The 19,331-nt window shown below is 46.1% G+C and overlaps 1 protein-coding gene across 1 annotated transcript in view; it reads left to right on the plus strand.

Moving 5' to 3' along the window:
- Positions 1 to 19,331, plus strand: part of LOC146354929 (uncharacterized) — a 154,078-nt gene that overhangs the window by 94,665 nt on the left and 40,082 nt on the right. Inside the window, exons 23-26 of the mRNA XM_084840190.1 lie at positions 8,746 to 8,914; positions 14,651 to 14,718; positions 17,068 to 17,142; positions 17,903 to 17,995. Coding sequence (XP_084696316.1) covers positions 8,746 to 8,914; positions 14,651 to 14,718; positions 17,068 to 17,142; positions 17,903 to 17,995 — 405 coding nt within the window. The remainder of the gene's footprint in view (positions 1 to 8,745; positions 8,915 to 14,650; positions 14,719 to 17,067; positions 17,143 to 17,902; positions 17,996 to 19,331) is intronic.

Genomic DNA, 19,331 nt, shown 5'->3' on the forward strand with positions numbered 1-19,331 from the left:
TGCGAGCTCATATTACGCCAGTACTTTTCCAGCTGCACTGGCTGCCAGTCCATTTCCAGGCCCGATTCAAAGTGCTGGTGTTAACATTCAAAGCCCTTAACGGCTTGGGGCCAGGTTACCTGAAGGATCGCCTCCTCCCATATGTGCCTGCCCGGACCTTAAGATCATCATCAGCGGCCCTTCTCCGTGAGCCCCTGCCAAAGGAAGTGAGGCGGGTGGCTACTAGGAGGAGGGCTTTTTCTGTTGTGGCACCCCGGCTCTGGAATGAGCTCCCTAGTGAGGTTCGCCTGGCGCCTACATTGTACTCCTTTCGGCGCCAGGTGAAGACCTTTTTATTTTCCCAGGCATTTTAGCTTTCTAAATTTTTATCTTTGCTGTTTTAAATCTGTATTTTAAACTCCTGTACTGCTGCTAGGTTTTATTGTGGTTGTATTGTTATATTGTGGTTTTAATGTTCTATATATTTTAAATTGTTTTATTGTGTGTTGTTTGGTTTTAGTTTTTGTGAACCGCCCAGAGAGCTTCGGCTATTGGGCGGTATAGAAATGAAATAAAATAAATAAATAAATAAATAAACCTTCTGGCTTGCTCCGTAAATTGCAAAGATAAAGCCTTTATCAGAGTAACTAATTTCCCTATATCTTCTGTTTTCGAAACTCTTGACACAGGAGGTACGGGGGGAGTTGGCGGTGAAGCCATCCCCTTTCTTCTCCTCGGTGCATTCATGTTTCTCTCAAACAGATCTTACAGGTCCTCAGATGTTCTCAGATGTTGTTAATATTTCTTAAATCATCCCACAGGAGTTGTAGATATTTCTTGAAGCATATATTATTATGGAACATGTCAGCCCAGTTTTCCCCTATGAAATAGGAGTCTCATCACAGCTTTTTGGTTAAGACGCGGAATTGCAGACCGGAAGGTCGGCAGGACAGCAGTTCGAGACCCGAGTGCTGCGTGACGGAGTGAGCTCCCGTCTTCAGTCCCAGCTTCTGCCAACCTAGCAGTTCGAAAGCAAGAAATTGCAAGTAGATAAATAGGTACCACTTCAGCGGGAAAGGTAACAGCGTTCCGTGCACCTCGGTGTTCAGTCATGCTGGCCACATGACCACGGAAGCGTCTTCGGTAGGGATGGGGGAGAATTTCTCCCCGAAACTTCGGGGGGCTGAGTGCCAATGCATTCGGTCCTCCAAAGGTTGTTCGGGGAGAAATTCCCCGCCCCCTGCCCCCCCCCGGGATGGGACTTACCTTTCACGAATGTCCCTGCCAGTGGCGGGTCCCGGCAGCGGTTCGGCAGGTCTTCGTCAGGGGCGGGGGCGGCAGCCGGTCTTTCGATTGGCTGCCACCGCCGCCATTACAACAAAAGTAAAAAAAAAAAACGCCCCTGTGATAGGCTACGTAACGATTAACGTAGCCTATCACGGCTGACTTTGCAAATCTAGCCGTGATAGGCTACGTTAATCGTTACGTAGCCTATCACAGGGGCGTTTTTTTTTTCTTTTTTCTTTTGAAGTTCGCGGCCGGGGAGACGGGGCGCTTCTCCCCGGCCTGAATTTCGGCCGGGCGAGGCGGGAGGCCTCCCCCCCGGCCTGAATTTCGGCCGGGCGAGGCAGGAAGCCTCCCCCCCCGGCCTGAACTTCGGGGGAAGCTGCGAAGCGCCTCCCCCCCCACCGCGAAGCAAGCTGCGAGACCAGGTAAGTTACTTTCGTGCATCACTAGTCTTCAGACAGCGCTGGCTCTTCGGCTTAGAAATGGAGATGAGCACCACACCCTAGAGTCGGACAAGACTGGTTGGGGACACCTTTACCTTTTTTTTTAAAATCTCTGGGGAGATAATCCTGGAATCCAGGCCCCCACTATCTCAAGGGGGGTACTTTTCTCCAAGATGTTGTCCAGATGCCACCTTGCACCCCATTTAATTCCAGGGGGGAGATGAAAAGGTTTTCAACCTTTTAAAAAGCTGTTTGAGAAAGCCCACACGGGAAAGCCCGTGGGAAGCTACCAGAGCGACATCGGTTCCAACCGGAAGCCTCCGAAACCTCTGACTTACTTCTGAGTAGACATAAAATGTAAGATCACCCTGTAAGTATGCAACCCTTGGCACACTTACTTGGGAATAAGCCCCACTGAACTCAATAGGTTGCTCCGAAACAACAGAGGATGTTGCTTCCGAGCTGGCTGGGGTGGGGGATCAGATGTGTCTCCCTTCGTTGCAGGGAGGCATTTTACCCTCTTCTGTTGCAGGTAGGGTTGGCGGAGAATTTCTCCACGAATCTTCGGGAGGCCGAGCGCCGACGCATTCGGCCCCCCGAAAGTGTTGGGAAAATTCTTTGCCGGCCCACCGCCCCCCCCCCGGGATGGGACTTACCTTCGGCGAATATCCCTCTCGGCAGCGGGTCCCGGCGGCGGTTCTGCAGCGTTTCGTCGGGAGCGGGGGCGGCGGCCGGGTTCCCGACCGGCCGCCGCCATTACAAAAAAAAAAAGTAAAGTAAAAAAAAAAAACCACACCCGTGATAGGCTATGTAACAATTTACATAGCCTATCACGGCTAGATTTCCAAAGTCAGCCGTGATAGGCTACGTAAATCGTCACGTAGCCTATCACGGGTGACTTTGAAAAAAAAAAAGCGCGTACGCAAATGGCGGCGCCCCATTATTTTGGCACGTCTAGTCTACGTAAAGATTTACGTAGACTACGGCGAAAATAAGGGAACGCTATTTGCATTCCCCTTATTTTCGCCGTAGTCCACATAAATCTTTACGTAGACTAGACGTGCCAAAATAAGGAATGCAAATGGTGGTCCGCATGGGAGCCGCCATTTGCGTATGCGCTTTTTTTTTTTCAAAGTCACCCGTGATAGGCTACGTGACGATTTACGTAGCCTATCACGGCTGACTTTGGAAATCTAGCCGTGATAGGCTACGTAAATCATTACGTAGCCTATCACGGGTGTGTGTGTGTGTTTTCTTTTTACTTTTTTTTTCGCGGCCGGGTAGACGGGGTGCTCCTACCTGGCCTGAATTTCGCCAGCGAGGGATGGGGCGCCTCCCCCCCGGCCTGAATTTCGGCCGGGCGAGGCGGGGCGCCTCCCCTCCTCGCCTGAACTTCGGGGGGAGAAGCGAAGCGCCTCCCCCCCACCGCGAAGCAAGCTGCGGGACAAGGTAAGTCCCTTTCGTCCATCCCTAGTTGCAGGGAGGCATTTTACCCTCAGTCTGTTTCCCGCCTCCCAGCTGAGCAGAGCAGAGCAGAGCAAGCTGCTCCAGCTGGTCCAGGGACTACAGAAGCAGGCAAGCTCCCAGAGAGCGAGCGAACAGAGCGAGCGAACAGGGGGAGCAAACAGGAGTTGGCCAGGGGAGTTGCAGTGGTTGGGGAGGCGGGGGAGACAGAGGAGACAGGGGAGACAGAGGCTAAGAGGTAAGTGGGCTGCAGGAAGCCCAGGGGGCTGCTCTTTATCCTTCTGATTGGCTGTGAGCTCACCAGGTGCTTCTGAGAGCTCCAACTGAATCGGAGGGGTGTGGCCTGAGTACTCCCAGCAGCTGACTGGGCGGGAAGCTTCAGTCTGTTTCCCGCCTCCCAGCTGAGCAGAGCAGAGCAAGCTGCTCCAGCTGGTCCAGGGACTACAGAAGCAGGCAAGCTCCCAGAGAGCGAGCAAACAGAGCGAGCAGACAGGGGGAGCAAACAGTAGTTGGCCAGGGGAGTTCGGCAGGAGAGGTCAAGGGGGAGGCCCCTAACATTTTTTTCTTTTTTAACTAACTTTTTTTCCATTTATTTGTCTTGTAACACACACTTTCACACCAGTGGGACTCTGCTTTTAACCTCTACTGAGTAGAGGAGCAGGCACAGGCTAGTCTAGAACAATCACAAAGCTAGACACAAAAAGGGAAAAGAAGCTATGGAAGGACAAGACTCTCCAGTGGTGGTGACCTGCAAGGTGTGTGCAATGTTTGTTTTCTTGCCTGAGAACAACATGGCCTACACCTGCAACAAGTGCAAGTTGATCACTCTGCTGGAAGAAAAAGTAAGTGGACTGGAGCGGCGACTGTCGGCCCTCCGGGGAATAAGAGAACACGAAGAGTTCTTGGACAGAATGGGGGAACTACAGCCGCAAAGGGAAGACCAGAAGCTTGAAGAGCAACAGCAAGATGAGGCAGTGAGAAATGCTGAGGTGAAGAAAAATGGAGTAGAGGATACTCCTTGGAAAAGGGTGACAGGAGAAGAAGAACTAGACACCACTCTGCACCAGTGGAAGCAGTGGCGCTGTGGAACCGATTCCAGGTACTTGCGGATGAGACTGGAGGACAGCCTGCAGAGGAAGAATCACAGGGGAACCTGCATGAGAGTGAGCAAGAGGCTGAAGGTCAGTCAAACAGAGGCGATGAAACCCAGGCCTACAAGAAGAAGAAGAGAAGAGTGGTAGTAGTGGGAGACTCCTTGCTGCGTGGGATCGAGACCCAAGTATGTCGCGAAGACCCGTGGACTCGCCAGGTATGTTGTCTCCCAGGAGGACAGATTAGAGACGTGACTGAAAGGTTGCCTGCACTCATAAAGCCCACTGACAGGTATCCCTTTCTTCTCATCCATGTGGGAACAAATGATACCGCCAAACAGAGCTACAAAGAGATCACGTCAGACTTTGAAGCTTTGGGGAGGAAACTCAAGAACTTTGAGGCCCAGATAGTTTTCTCATCCATCCTTCCAGTAGTTAGAAGAGTGATAGAAAGGGAACAAAAAATACTCCGGGTGAATGATTGGCTACGAAGGTGGTGCCGACGAGAGAGATTTGGATTCTGGGACCACGGACTATACTTCCTGGAAGATGGGCTGTTGGCTAGGGACGAGTTGCACCTCACAAAGGATGGGAAGAATGTGTTTGGCCACAGCATGAAGAACTTCATCAGGGGGGCTTTAAACTGAATCCTACGGGGAAGGGAGATGTAATGTTGGGGATAACAATGGACGTAGGCGCATGCACTGCAACGGAGAGAACAGCTCTGATAGCACCCAATAATAGTCTTCAGACACATGTAGGAAGAAAGCCAGACTATGAAGCCCATGGTCTTCCATGTCTATATACTAATGCCCAGAGTATGGGAAACAAACAGAACGAACTTGAACTCTTAATACAGGAGGGAACTTATGACCTGATAGGTATAACTGAGACTTGGTGGGATGACTCTCATGACTGGAATACAGCAATTGAAGGATATAACTTGTTCAAAAAGAACAGGAGGAACAGAAAGGGAGGTGGGCTTGCACTGTATGTGAAAAATACATATCTCTGCACAGAAATACAGGAGGAGGAGCTTGGTAGCCCCATCGAGAGCACCTGGGTTGAAATAAATGGAGCAAAGAATAAAAGGAACCTGGTGGTTGGAGTCTACTACCGGCCACCCAATCAAGGAGAAGACAAGGATGAAACTTTTGAAAAGCAAATAGCCAATGTTTTAAGGAAGCATGATGTAGTAATGGGGGACTTCAATTTCCCCAATATTTGTTGGGAGACAAATTCTGCAAAACATGGCCCCTCCAGGAAATTCCTGACTTGTGTGGCGGATAACTTCCTCCTACAGAAAGTAGAGGAAGGAACTAGAGGATCAGCTATCCTTGACTTGATCCTAACCAACAGAGATGACTTAGTGGATAAAGTAGCAGTTACAGGAACTCTGCGGGAAAGCGACCATGTTGTACTTGAGTTCTTGGTTCTAAGGGAAGCAAAAGCTGAGTGTAGTCAAACGCGTACCCTGGATTTTAGGAAAGCTGATTTTAATCAACTCAGAACAATGATCAGTAAGGTCCCATGGCAAGCGACGCTAACAAGAAAAGGAGTCCAAGATGGGTGGGAGCTTTTAAAAAAGGAATTTCTCAAGGCACAATCACAAACAATTCCAACAAGAAGAAAAGGTGGAAGACAACAGAAGAAGCCAATGTGGCTTCACAAAAAGCTTAGGGATGACCTGAAAACAAAAAAGGACACATATAGGAAGTGGAAAGAAGGCCAAGAAACAGAGGAAGAGTACAGGCAGATAGCACAGAATTGCAGGGATGGTGTCAGGAAGGCTAAAGCTGAGAATGAGCTGAGGTTAGCAAGGGATGCTAAAAACAACAAAAAGGCTTTCTTCAGCTACGTGCATAGTAAAAGGCAGAGGAAAGAAATGGTGGTTCAGCTATTAAATAAGGATGGCAAAACGATAACAGATGACAAAGAAAAGGCAGAGGTGCTCAATTCCTACTTTGGCTCAGTCTTCTCCCAAAAGAGGGTCTATGACCCCCCTGGCAAAGGCGAAGTACAGGCGGAAGGGGCAGGATTGCAGCTTGAGATCGATAGGCATATGGTCAAGGAACACCTAATTACTTTGAATGAGTTCAAATCTCCAGGGCCAGATGAACTGCATCCTAGAGTAATAAAGGAACTGGCAGAAGAACACTCAGAACCGCTGTCTATTCTCTTTGAGAAATCATGGAGGACGGGGGAAGTGCCAGATGACTGGAGGAGAGCTAACGTTGTCCCTATCTTCAAAAAGGGTAAAAAGGAGGAACCTGGGAACTACAGACAAGTCAGTCTGACATCAATCCCTGGGAAAATTCTGGAGCAGATGATAAAGGAATCCATCTGGAAGCAACTTGACAACAATGCCGTGATTACTTGAAGCCAACATGGATTTGTCAAGAACAAGTCCTGCCAGACAAATCTGATCTCATTTTTTGATCAAGTAACCTCTCTTGTAGATGGTGGGAATGCTGTAGACATCATATACCTCGACTTCAGCAAAGCTTTCGACAGGGTGCCCCATGATATCCTGATGAGCAAACTAGCTCAAAGTGGGCTATATGAAACAACAGTCCGGTGGATCCACAGTTGGCTACAGAATCGGACTCAAAGAGTTCTTAATAATGGGACCTTCTCAAACTGGGGAGAGGTAACGAGTGGGGTACCGCAGGGCTCAGTCCTGGGCCCAGTGCTCTTCAACATTTTTATGAATGACTTGGAGGAGGAGGTGCAGGGAATGCTGATCAAATTTGCAGATGACACCAAATTGGGCGGGATAGCTAATACTTTGGAAGACAGAAACAAAATTCAAAGTGATCTGGATAGACTGGAGCGCTGGGCAGAAAACAACAGAATGACATTTAATAGGGATAAATGCTAAGTTCTGCACCTAGGAAAAAGAAACCAAATGCGCAGTTACCAGATGGGGGATACGTGGCTCAACCACACTACAAGCGAGAACGATCTTGGAATTTTTGTCGATCACAAGCTGAATATGAGCCAACAATGTGATGTGGCTGCAAAAAAGGCAAATGCTCTTTTGGGCTGCATTCATAGAAGCATAGCTTCCAAATCCCAGGAAGTACTAGTTCCCCTCTACTCATTACTGGTTAGGCCTCATCTGGAGTCTGTGTCCAGTTCTGGGCGCCACACTTTAAGAAGGATGCAGACAAACTGGAGTGGGTTCAGAGGAGGGCAACAAAGATGATCAGGGGACTGGAAACAAAGCCCTATGAAGAGAGACTGAAAGAACTGGGCATGTTTAGCCTTGAGAAGAGAAGACTGAGGGGAGATATGATAGCAGTCTTCAAGTACTTGAAAGGTTGTCACAGAGAAGAAGGCCAGGATCTCTTCTTGATCATCCCAGAGTGCAGGACACGGAATAATGGGCTCAAGTTACAGGAAGCCAGATTCCGGCTGAACATCAGGAAAAACTTCCTGACTGTAAGAGCAATACGACAATGGAACCAATTACCTGGGGAGGTGGTGGGCTCTCCCACACTGGAGACCTTCAAGACGAGGCTGGACAGCCATTTGTCAGGGATGCTCTGACTTGGATTCCTGCATTGAGCAGGGGGTTGGACTCGATGGCCTTGTAGGCCCCTTCCAACCCTACTATTCTATGATTCTATGATTCTCCTTAACTGAGAAATGCAGAGGCGGGAGACGCAATCGGCAGGTGATTCTCGCCCTTGCTTCTGTCAAACCTCATCCTGACTGCACCCCCAACAACTGAAAATGAACACCCACAGCAGGCAGACAAAGTGATTTCTTCTGCTATTGGAGAATTTCACAGGGAGGTCATGGCACTCCTGTTCCGTGGGCTGGAAAAAATACCACACTTTTTGTGTTTGGGAAAAACACGAGATGGGCTAGAGGAAATGGCAGGAGACACCCTGGAGAGTAACGGTGTCATCTAAAGAGCCTGCAAACTTCTGAGAGAGAGCCATCTCAATAGAAGGATAAAAGCTCCATGTGATGAGCCCCTATCTCTTCCCTTTGCCTTTCCCTGCTCCTCCTCCTTTCTCTCGCTTTCTCTCCTCCTTCCCCTTTCTTGGTTCTGGTCTTTTCTCTTTCTCCTTTCCTTCCATCCCCCCGCCCCAACTCTGATTCCCCCAAACACGTATGGCCATGTTAGTGATTCCAATTAGACATGCTGATTTTCTTGAGAGCGAAACATCTCCTCCTCCTCCCTCATCGCCTTAGCTGTCTGGGTTTACAAAACACTAGAGTAAGCCCATGGGGAGGAAGGTGTAAACCTCTCCTATCTTCATGCAGCTGTCCTTATCCAGGTCTGAGCCCCACATGCTTACTTGCAGATTAAAAAGAAAATGAAGATCAGCTTCACATTATGTATTTAACGTAGCATGTAGTGTAGCCCTAAGAAAATGTGTGGTGGCGTTGTTTTTAAAGGCGATTGGAATAGAAGGGTGATGTGTGTGTTTTCCTGAAAATTAATAATTGTTTTATTGTTTGTTAAGATTGCTGAAGCAGAGGGTGAATTATCCTTTGTGGAACCATTACAAGAAATTCTAAGCAAAGAGCACCTTCAAATCAATGAAGAAATATCTCCAGAAATACCAGAAATAATGCCAGAAAGTGAACAGTATTTGGACAAAAAGCAGACCTTAGAGCCAACATCATACATAGGTATTCCAAGATTTATGTTTTCACTGTTTGCTTTCAGTGCATATCAAAATACTATAGATATTATTCTGGAAGTAGGCATTGACTTGCTTAATGACCATTAGTATATTAGTTCTTTCCTGAACTGTGGCAGTAATTAAGAATATGAGAGATGAGTTGGATGTCAAATCTCAGCAAGTCATGAGATCATTATGTGAGCTTAGGTAAATTATTCCTCTCAGCCTCAGTCTCATCTGTACTTTGCTGATGATAATACTTAGTCTACCTTACATGCCTGTTATAAAGATTACTGAGGTATTGTAAGGGAAGTACTTTGAATACTGTTAAAGAGAGGGTATCTGTTCCAGGAGGGTGTATAAATAAGAGAGGGCGCAAATACCTCTCTTGATGTTTTGTCAGAGTTGAACTGTATGGGTCTCACCTATCCAGTTGATGAGGACTACTGCCCCTCCAAATATCAGCAGAATTAAGCTTTTGGTTTGGTTTTAATGGCAAGTACAACACATGAGAAAAAGAAGAACAAATAAAGTATTTCAACCAGTGATTGCTTCTCACATGGTGCAGGAGATTAAGGGGAGTCCAATCTGCCTGATCATAGCTCCTTCAGATATTCAGGCAACAGCTTTGGTGAAGTTTTTCAGCTCCTCTGGTGTGGGGGAATCCTCATGGCAACGGGTTTAGTTTGCTCTCCTCTTTTGTAGTGTTTTTTACTACAGTCGTATCTGCTCTGTCTGGGGACACATAGGGCTTGAAAATCTGCATTGTCCCAAAGCTATCCTGGGGCTCTGGGCAGGTCACATGGCAGTTTACCATGAAGTAGCCATTGTTTGGGTGGCTACTGGGTGGAGTCTCATCCACATCATCACTTAGAGAGCCTGTTCCCTCCCTCCCACTTTTGCCTTGTTCCACCCTTTCTGCTTTCTCTGGGCAGTGTGTGTGTGTTAGCACTTGCCTCCCCAACCTATGTCTGAGTCTGACTCCCTCCCATTTAAAAAAAATATTTTCCTTCTAAAACCGCAATAGCGACAGGAGTAAATGCACAAAACCTTGTTTTCATTTAACTTGCCCTGCCTCCGTAGTTGTGTTTGTGCCTTTCAAGGTACTTTAGAAGGTGCGTCTTAAGCGCAATTTCGCTTAGCCATAACTGTGATCAGCACTATTCAGTGTCTCACTGGCAGTGTGGTGTAAGTTCACTGTAGTGCTGTAGAAATGCACTATTTTGCTGTAGCGCTATAGGGTCTATATGTATTGCTGCACAAATGCACTATTCGAATAGCTTTTAAATGCAAAGTTGTGAGTCCCGTAGTAACTACTTCAGGAACTGTGATCTGGCCAAATATATGTATTCCTCAAGGCACTTTTACCAGTGTAAGCCTTAGCTCCTGAAATCCTCTGTACTAGCTTGCCCAATAAACACACTTTACTGTGCTCCCTAGGGACGGCAGAGAATTCCGCCACGGATCACGGTGAGGCCGAATGCCAGTGCATTCAGCCCCCTGAACTCCGTGGCGGAACGGCCTGCCGCCCCCCCGCGGATCCCTCCCGGGACGAGACTCACCTGGGGCGGATCTTCCGGGCAGCGGCGGCTCCGGCGGCTGGTCTTCCGACCAGTTGCCACCACCGCCGTCATTTCCACTCCTGTAAAAAAAAAAGAAAGAAAGAAAAAGAAAGAAAGATGCGATAGGCTATGTAAAGATTTACGTAGCCTATCATGACTAGGTTAAAAAAAAAAACAGCCACGACGTAATAGGCTACGTAAATCTTTATGTAGCCTATCATGGCTGGGTGGGTTAAAAAAACAAACAAACAACGCGTACGCAAATGGCGGCGGCTACGGCCGCCACCATTTACGTTCCTTATTTTTGCCCTCTTAATCTACGTAAATATTTACGTAGACTATGACGGCGAAAATAAAGCGGAACGCAAATAGCGTAGCAGGCGCTATTTGCGTCCCCTTTTGATTCGCCATTTTAGCCTACGTAAAGATTTACGTAGGCTAAAACGGGGAATCAAAAAGGGACGCAAATAGCACCCGCTACGCTATTTGTGTTCCCCTTTATTTTTGCCATCATAGTCTACGTAAATATTTACGTAGATTAAGAGGGCAAAAATAAGGAACGCAAATGGCGGCCATAGCCGCCGCCATTTGCGTACGTGGGTTTTTTTTGTTTTTTGTTTACTCAGAGCCCTCTGTGGCCGGAAATCCGGCTGCGGACAGCTCTGGCCTGGCTGGGCCTGGCCGGCTGCTCCGCAGAGCTGCCGCAGAGCACAGCCGGCCGCGGAGGATTCCGGGGGGGAGGACGGAGTGCCTCCCCCCCACCATCAACATAATCCGCGAACAGGTAAGTGACTTTCGTACATCCCTAGTGCTCCCGCAGTAACAACTTTAAATATCCAAGATCGATACACTTTACAGTCCACAGGTGGCTGTGTTTGGTGAACCTGGAGCGCTTACTTCAGGTTCACAATGTAGCGCTAATGTGCTATTTCAATGTTGCACTTTTACGCCTTACTTTTTTTTTAAGTTAGAGGCTGCTTGGTGGAGCACACCTATACTTTGCACCTATACTATATGAGGACCTCAACCTGCTTGCCCCACCCTTCTAGCCAACTCCTGAGTCATCTGCCAAGCGCTGCTGCAATGAGGTTTTAATTCTCTTGGCTGCATGTCTGCTACCTGGGATCTGGGCATTTATCTGCAGTGCCTGGCCTATTCCCCCCAGCTGTTGCAAGACCTTGGGTATGAGGTTATCACTGAACCAGGGGGATCAGGATTTACTTTGGCCCCACTGCAAATACTGAGCACTTCATAAATACAAAATCTGCAATTCTAAATATACATTAGGAAATGATTCCTACTGAATTCAGTTGGACTTCTTCCTAAGTAAAACGTGCATAGTATCCAACTAAACATATATACAAATGTTACCTGTAACAACAAAACATTGCAGTGTTTCTATTTGTGGTTCTAGACACTTGATTCCATTCCCACTCACTTTTCAGTTTTCCATGTGTTCTATGCATTTCCAGTATTCCATGGCCACTGAGTACACTCAGCCCTCCATTGGGCTGTTTGCCTCCCCACACCACTTAGTTCTTTTTTCTAAAGACTATTTGTACTTCGGTAAACCTTGGAATTCCCCTAAGCCTGTTGATGGAAAGCATTATGTGTTATATATAGTTAAGTAAGTTTTCGTGTTTTTCATAGGGATGTACGAAAGTCACTTAACTTTCCATGGATTATGTTGATGGGGGGGGGAGGCGTTCCGTCCCTCCCCCCGGAATCCTTGACGGGGGGAGGCGATCCGTTCCTCCCCCCCGGAATCCTCCACGGCCGGCTGTGCTCCGCGGCAGCTCTGCGGAGCAGCCGGCCAGGCCCAGCCTGGACAGAGCCGTCCGCAGCCAGATTTCCGGCCGCAGAGGGTTCTGGGGGAAAAAAAATTGCATACACAAATGGCGGCGGCTATGGCCGCCGCCATTTGTGTTTCTTATTTTTGGCCGTCTTAATCTACGTAAATATTTACGTAGACTATGACAGCGAAAATAAAGTGGAATGCAAATAGCCTCCCCCCCACTGCGAAGCAAGCTGCGAGACCAGGTAAGTGACTTTCGTGCATCCCTAGTTTTTCATGTATTCTGATGTAGCTCAACACTGCCCCTAGTGTGTCTGGTAAGTTGGCGCCATGCTGGGACACCTGAAAAGGCTTATCTCTTTCTTTCCCAGTAAAAAAAATCCACAAACCTAAACTGTTCTTTAGAACAGGCTAGCTGATTCAACTGGTTTAGTCCAGGCACTAAGTAATTTTCTGATTTGCTGGCTAGGGCACCAGCATCAGGAGGCTATCGCATTATTGGAAAAAATGACAATCAGGTTCTGCTAAGGGCCTTTACTGAACTCAGATTCTCATGAAAGTAAGAGTTTGCTCACTCCTGAGAGCCTTCCATACACCATCGAACTGGGGTCCCAAGATGCGCTCTCTCGCTCTCAGACCATCCTCTTGGCAATGAACTCAACATATACTCTGGAACCCAAGGGTATACTCAAGCAGGTAGACACTGTCTAGAGGGCCATAGGATATGCTTATTTCCGGGAAGGGAACTCAGGGCCCGCGCTCCAAGGTCGGTTCCCAGAAAACCAACCTCCTGCCTTGCCTGCAGTGCCTTGGAGGCAGCGCAGAGAAGCCCCGTCCTCCATGCTCGGAAGAGGAGCGCGGAGTGACTGAAACGGGGCATTCTGGGGTGGGGAGAGCAGAGCTACACGTATGACACATCTTATGTGTCGTATGGCAGCTTCCTCTCCTGACTAGACAGCCAAAAATGGCTGTCTAGTGAAAAATAGCAAGGTAGGAGAGGCGCGGAGGGAACGATCCCTGCCATGCCTCTCCTGCCTTGCTTTGGATAGGCGGTCACCTCCGAGTTCGGAGGCAGCCGTTTATCTAGTTAGAATTGTGCCCTAAGTTAGATCAACTTTTTGATTTTATTTGGAATTCTGTATGTGTGTGTATAATTGTTGTCTTTCCTTGTTTTTTTCCTTTTCCCCATAAATTCCTTTTTAATATTTGGACATTTGGCTGTGTTGTTTTAAAAGGGAATTCTCACTGAACTCTTACCTGTGTGGAGCACTGCACTGTTAGAAAAGCTACCATTTGTGTTTTTAGAATATTCACAAATGTTGTTGAGTTCTGGGTTTGGGGGAAGAGAATCCAAACTGTTCCTTTTATTTCTTCCTAGAGCTGGGCTGAAGGCAATAGGGCTCAGAAACTCCTCAAACAGCTGGACAGACTAGGGCAAGGATAGGCAGCCTTTGGGGGCTGTTGAGACATTTGGCAATTGAATAAACTGTCCTGGGCACCACCACAAAATGGCTGCCATAGGAGGCATAGCAAAAGACAAGTAACTTGCCCCAGAGATGGAGAACAAGGCAGAGGTGGGGGCTGAGCCCCAACACACTTAGCAACTCCTTTGAACCCACAGTTTTCCGCACCCACAGAAACCTTTCTCACAGAAAGCCCAGCTGCTGATAAGAAAATACATTAATTTTTTAAAAGTGGGAGGGGTAGGGCACCTTGGCAGGTGCCAAGAAACTTCTCCAGGGGCACAGTGGTGCCTGTGGGCACCATGTTGCCTACTGCTGGTCTAGGGTGTGTCAGGAGGTTCAGCATGACTGGTGACAGCTTATCAGTAATTCATTTGGGGTGGGGGAGAGGAGACTCTTGTATAGAAAGGGTCCACCAGTAGGGAAATCAGTCCCACTTCCCAGTTCATAACATCCATTCTCCAATATAGATGATACTTTGTAAGAGAGAAAGCATATTATTCGAATTCAGCTTATATCTACTAATACAGAATTTTTATTGATGAGAGCAATATCTAGATTGCATGCCCCCCCCATCAGATCTGTTTCCTATTTTCATTAAGAAAATAAGGTTGGATCCAAAGAAACTTAGGTGAAAGGAAAGTAGCTGCTAGCGCTGTTTTAGAAATGTTTGTGGAAGAGTTTTCTCAGTTCCATAATAGGTAAGTTTGACAGCAATTCCTGTGCCTCCAATGGCACATGAGCTTGCATGTGGAAGTACATCTTTCGATTTAGCTTTACTGTTCTCATTCACAGTTTTAGTGTGAGCTATAAAACAGCACTTCTGTGAGGAGAAAACACCTTCTGTTTTCTAAAATTTTATTTTTATAGATCTGATACATGCACATAAAATTATGAGAGGATTTTTTCATCATTTTTTGTAGATTCTTACATTATTGGAACAAGAAAAGAAAAACATCTAGAAGGAGACAAAATATTCAAGAATGTCAAGGTATTATCCTATTTAATAGTGATGTTAATGACTTTTAAGTCACATTGATTTGAATAGGAGAATTTAATACATTTATCACTAATGAACAATGAACTTAAAAATGCTCAGTTTTGCCTAAATCAGCCTTCTCCAACCTAGTGCCCTACAGATGTTGTGAATTTCGACTCCCATCAGCCCCAGCCAGCATGGCCAGTGATCAGGAATCCTGGGAGCTATAGTCCCAAACATCTCAAGGACACCAGGTTGCAGAAGGCTGCCCTGAATTGTGGTTTTCCACTAATTCATGGGCATATGATTTTTATGTGTTTTAAAAGACACTTTAATAGCTTACTACAGGTAAGCAAATATATGAGGTTGATTCAGCATTAATCAAAGGACAGAGGCCCAAAATCAGGAAGCAGATACGTACTGGAAATAAGTTTACACACAATGTAAAAGAAGGCAGAGGAGCAGACTAGAGAAGATATAATTAGAAGACAACAAGAGGTTGAAGCAAGGCTGGCACCAGGAGACAATAAAACATCAAAAGCAAAGATAACCAGTTTGACCCATGAAGGGAAAAAATCCACAGGTAGGCAATACCTTTATTAGGACCAACCAAAATGTCACAAAAGAGTGTACAAGCACTTTATTAGGTTAGGTGGTACAAAACGCAGGGGATGAGTGAAGAAACAAAAAAAGTTAAAATTATGCCAGATGTTGTGACCATGAGGTCTGCATTTAAGACCCAGTCTCAAGATGGCCATTGTAGACTGAATGAATTAGTTACTGCTAGGTGCTACAGGTATCAGATTACACGTAGGATTCTGCCATGAAGTAGCAATGGCTGATTTCTGAAAACATAAAGGCTGGCTTTTACCCAGATCTGTCTCTTGCCTTGTGCAAAACACACAGGTTCCTGGGTAAGCAGAGAGCAGAAGTAGAGAGAAACATGACTGGCTTGATATTAACAGAGCCAGAGATTAATTTTAGGTGGTGCACTAGATAAAAAAGTAAATTGAAGCCAAATTGTGTAGTATTGGCTAGTGGTTGAAGGGAATGAGACCCTCAAAATGCTAAGATTAGAAGACTATGTAAGAGGCACATTCAAATGCCTTGAGGCTAGAAAGAAGAAAGAAACTTTGCCTAAGTTTCTTACTGTGAAACAAAACAACAGGTTCTGCATAACTGAAGATTCAGGGCAAGTCTGTTTTGAAAAGCACACAGAGTACTTAGTCTGACTTTCACTTCGCTTCTCCTTGATGATAGCAGTAAAGACTATACTTTTGTTTAAATTGTCATTGTTTTGTGGTCTTAGGCAATGGAGGAAATGATGAAGGAAACAATCACACTAAAATGCTGATTTAAAGAAATTACATACTGATTGAACTGGGAAACTTTCAAGGACAGCCCCCCACCCCTGGCCAAAATTTAAAAAAGGACTTAGGAAGAAACATCATCATTTGAACTTGTGTCTCATAGATGAAATGTTTACAAAATTCAGGGTCCAACCACGGAGGCCTGCATGAAGGGCAGAGTATGGAGTCCACTGCACATTCAGATAGACCCCAGGGATGGGTGTGTGGTGTGACTGGCATCAAGAGCATGCCCCCAAGATCCAGCGTGTGCATAGAATTGTCCCTGTTGCACCGTCTTCCTATTTCTGCAGAAAAATGTATTGCAGTAATGGTATGCCCCTTTGTTCCTCTCAGCAAGGGCTCAGGTCCCAGTCAGCCCTTATGGCAAGACTGGGGAACGTGTAGCCCTCCAGGTGTTGGTAGACCTCTAATCCCATCTGCCATAGCCAGCATAGCCAATGGTGAGGGATGATGAGTTGCAGTCCAACAGCATCAGTCCAACAGCATCAGGAAGGCACATGTTCCCCATCCCTGCCTTAGGGGCAGCTTAGATCTTCACATATCATGGAAAAACAGGCTGGAAAGTGAGGGAGGATGTCCTCCAGCACTTATCTAAGACTGGGCTGGAGAGGGGTATAGATTCCCATGTTTAGACAGAAAAAGTTCAAGAACTCCCAGCATTCCCCAGCCAGCAAAGGGAACATGCATAAGATTATACCTCCAGGTAATTACTTGCCCACTTTCCTGCAATCCAGGTGATGTAACGGCTAGTTTTTGCTTTCTCTGCTGTATCATTCTTAAGCCAATTAACAGAACCATGGCATAAGGAAAAACAGAAATATATTACATGCAATGAAGTGGTAGGTTAATTGTTCAGTTATGTACGTAGATCGCTGTTTGTTGTACAACATTGTCCACTCAATTCGTTATGAGATCTAATTAGCACTTTACCATATGGTCAGCTGTAACATCCATACGGTTAACCTTTCTGTTTGTGTGTGTTGGTTCTTAGTTTGGTTCATGGAGGTCTCCTTTTGAGAAAAGATCCACACCCTTGGACATGACTGAAGTTCAGAAAATAACAAAGGTCTCTGAGGTTATTTATTCAAAGATTTGTACTTCACGTTTTAGGGCACACTGCTCTCAGGAGGTGGTTTATGTATTTGACTAGCTCAACCCTGCATAGAGAGAAATGCACCCTGTCTGAGTATCCAGGCATGTAACATCACATCCACTTTCATCACTGGCCACTCTTTAATGTTAATGTCTTCTAAAGCCCTGATGTTGACCCATGAATATTGCCATCTCCTGTAGCAGATTGGCCTCTGTGGCCATAGCCATGGTTCTGTTGCTCAGCTCTGTTTTTGTCCTGAAGCTGTGTTGTCGTCTGCTGAAACTGATTTCCAAGTTGCCGGTTGTGCTAGTGTTTCTGTTATCATGAAGAAGCTTCCACAGATCGGGGTAAAGTAGGATGCTTAAAAGAAATAAGATCTGTATTTGAAGCACCCTCTAAATTTGGGAGAGCCTAAATATTAATTTCTGACTAGTAGTGACTGGTTTCTTTAGCATGTTTCTGTAAGCAGTGCTGCTGTCAGGTTGGGACTCTGGGGCAGAATCCCAGGGCCCCACTCCACAGAATGAGCAGGAGGAGGGTACCAACCACAGCAGGGGCTGGCTTACCACATTTTGATGTAACTGAAGTGATACACATTGCCATCTGATGAGTCCCCCAGCCCCAGTAGTCCAGTACCTAAAATTACCTAATTGCACCACTGTATATAAGGAAAAATTTGAAATATGTTTGATTATGAAATACATTATATGTTTTATATCTGTGATATGTTTAGAAACATGTACCCAAGAAGCTCCTCAGAACGGAAAGGCTGGGTCTCAAAAAGATGCGGACACCAAAACATGCAAAAAAAAATTCAGTGGCAAAGGTATTCATTGTTTTAATGGACAAAAATGTTCTCTTAATTTTTGCAATTTTAATCTTTAATCTTTTAATTTACATAGCAATTTTGCTTGAGAAGGATTTTTTTTCTTTGAGAGAGAACGCTTCTAATAATACACTGAAATTCCTCTTAGGTATTAAAAAGTTTGTTAAAGTGGCTCAGGCTAGATATAAGACAGACATCTGAAAAAAAAAAACCCCACAGAAACAGTGATAGACCACAGAAATGAACATGTGTGTCACAGGCAATAACCCTACAATACTGCCTTCAGCTTTGTGAATACTTAAAGCTATTGCTAGTAATTAGACTGTTTCTTCAAAGTATCTGGAGAAAGATCAAGAAGGAAAAGAAGTTTTCTTGAAATAAAGAATGGGAACTCTGTTAGTTACTTTATGAGGTGTTTATTGGCCTTCATAGTCAACTGGTTCTGTAGAACCATTTCCAGCATTAACTCAGTTTGGAGCAGGAAGTCCAATATGAGAACGCTTTGGTAGAGTGTGGGATTCAAAAATAGATAGATTGGGTGTTAGGAAATAATCTACTAGACCCCTTCTGAAATGTTTCTAATCAGGGCTGAACCAAATTGGGAGTGGGACATATTTCATGAAAAAAATTGCCTCTCCACCCCACATTTATATGTTTTTTTTAGGGAAGGTGGCTACAAAACAAGCCAAAAATATTCACCCATTCAGAGTGAGGGCAAGGAAGCATTGGCTTCATTCTGATTTAGCTTCATAACAATATGTAGCTAAATCTGATTGGCTACATGACATTGTCAAGAACCCTATTCAGCATCAGGGCTTGATTTGGTTTCATGCCATCATCATGTAGACAAATCTCATTGGTTGCATGATGAGTGTGAGGTCATCACGTTGCCTACATGATCTTTGATTGGCTGGAATTAGCACAGGAAGAAAAAGTGGTACAAACGCTGCAATTTGAGGGAAGAACTGACGCAGTTTGGGGGAATGCAATTTGGGAGAACAGCAGATGAACAAATGCAGTTTGGGGGAAGAAGCAGTTATGAACAGATGTCCCTGTACCAGAGTTTTACCAGAGTTAAGGTTCCCAGAGTTAGGGACAATACAAACGTCTCTGGACAGCTTCAGGCTGCATACAAGGCTCTGGCCATAAAGCTAGTGTCACCACTGGACAAGGGTGGACTGTGAGTAGGGTTGGCGGAGAATTTCCCCCCGAAACTTCGGGGGGCCGAGCGCCAATGTGTTCGGCCCCCCGAACAAGTTTCGGGGAGAAATCCTCCGCACCCCGCACCCCCCCCCGGGACGGGACTTGACTTCGCCGAATGTCCCTCCCGGCGGCG

Source organism: Heloderma suspectum, chromosome 2, assembly GCF_057233095.1.
Source record: "Heloderma suspectum isolate Gila_16-S chromosome 2, 16-S_ref, whole genome shotgun sequence".
Lineage (NCBI taxonomy): Eukaryota > Metazoa > Chordata > Lepidosauria > Squamata > Helodermatidae > Heloderma > Heloderma suspectum.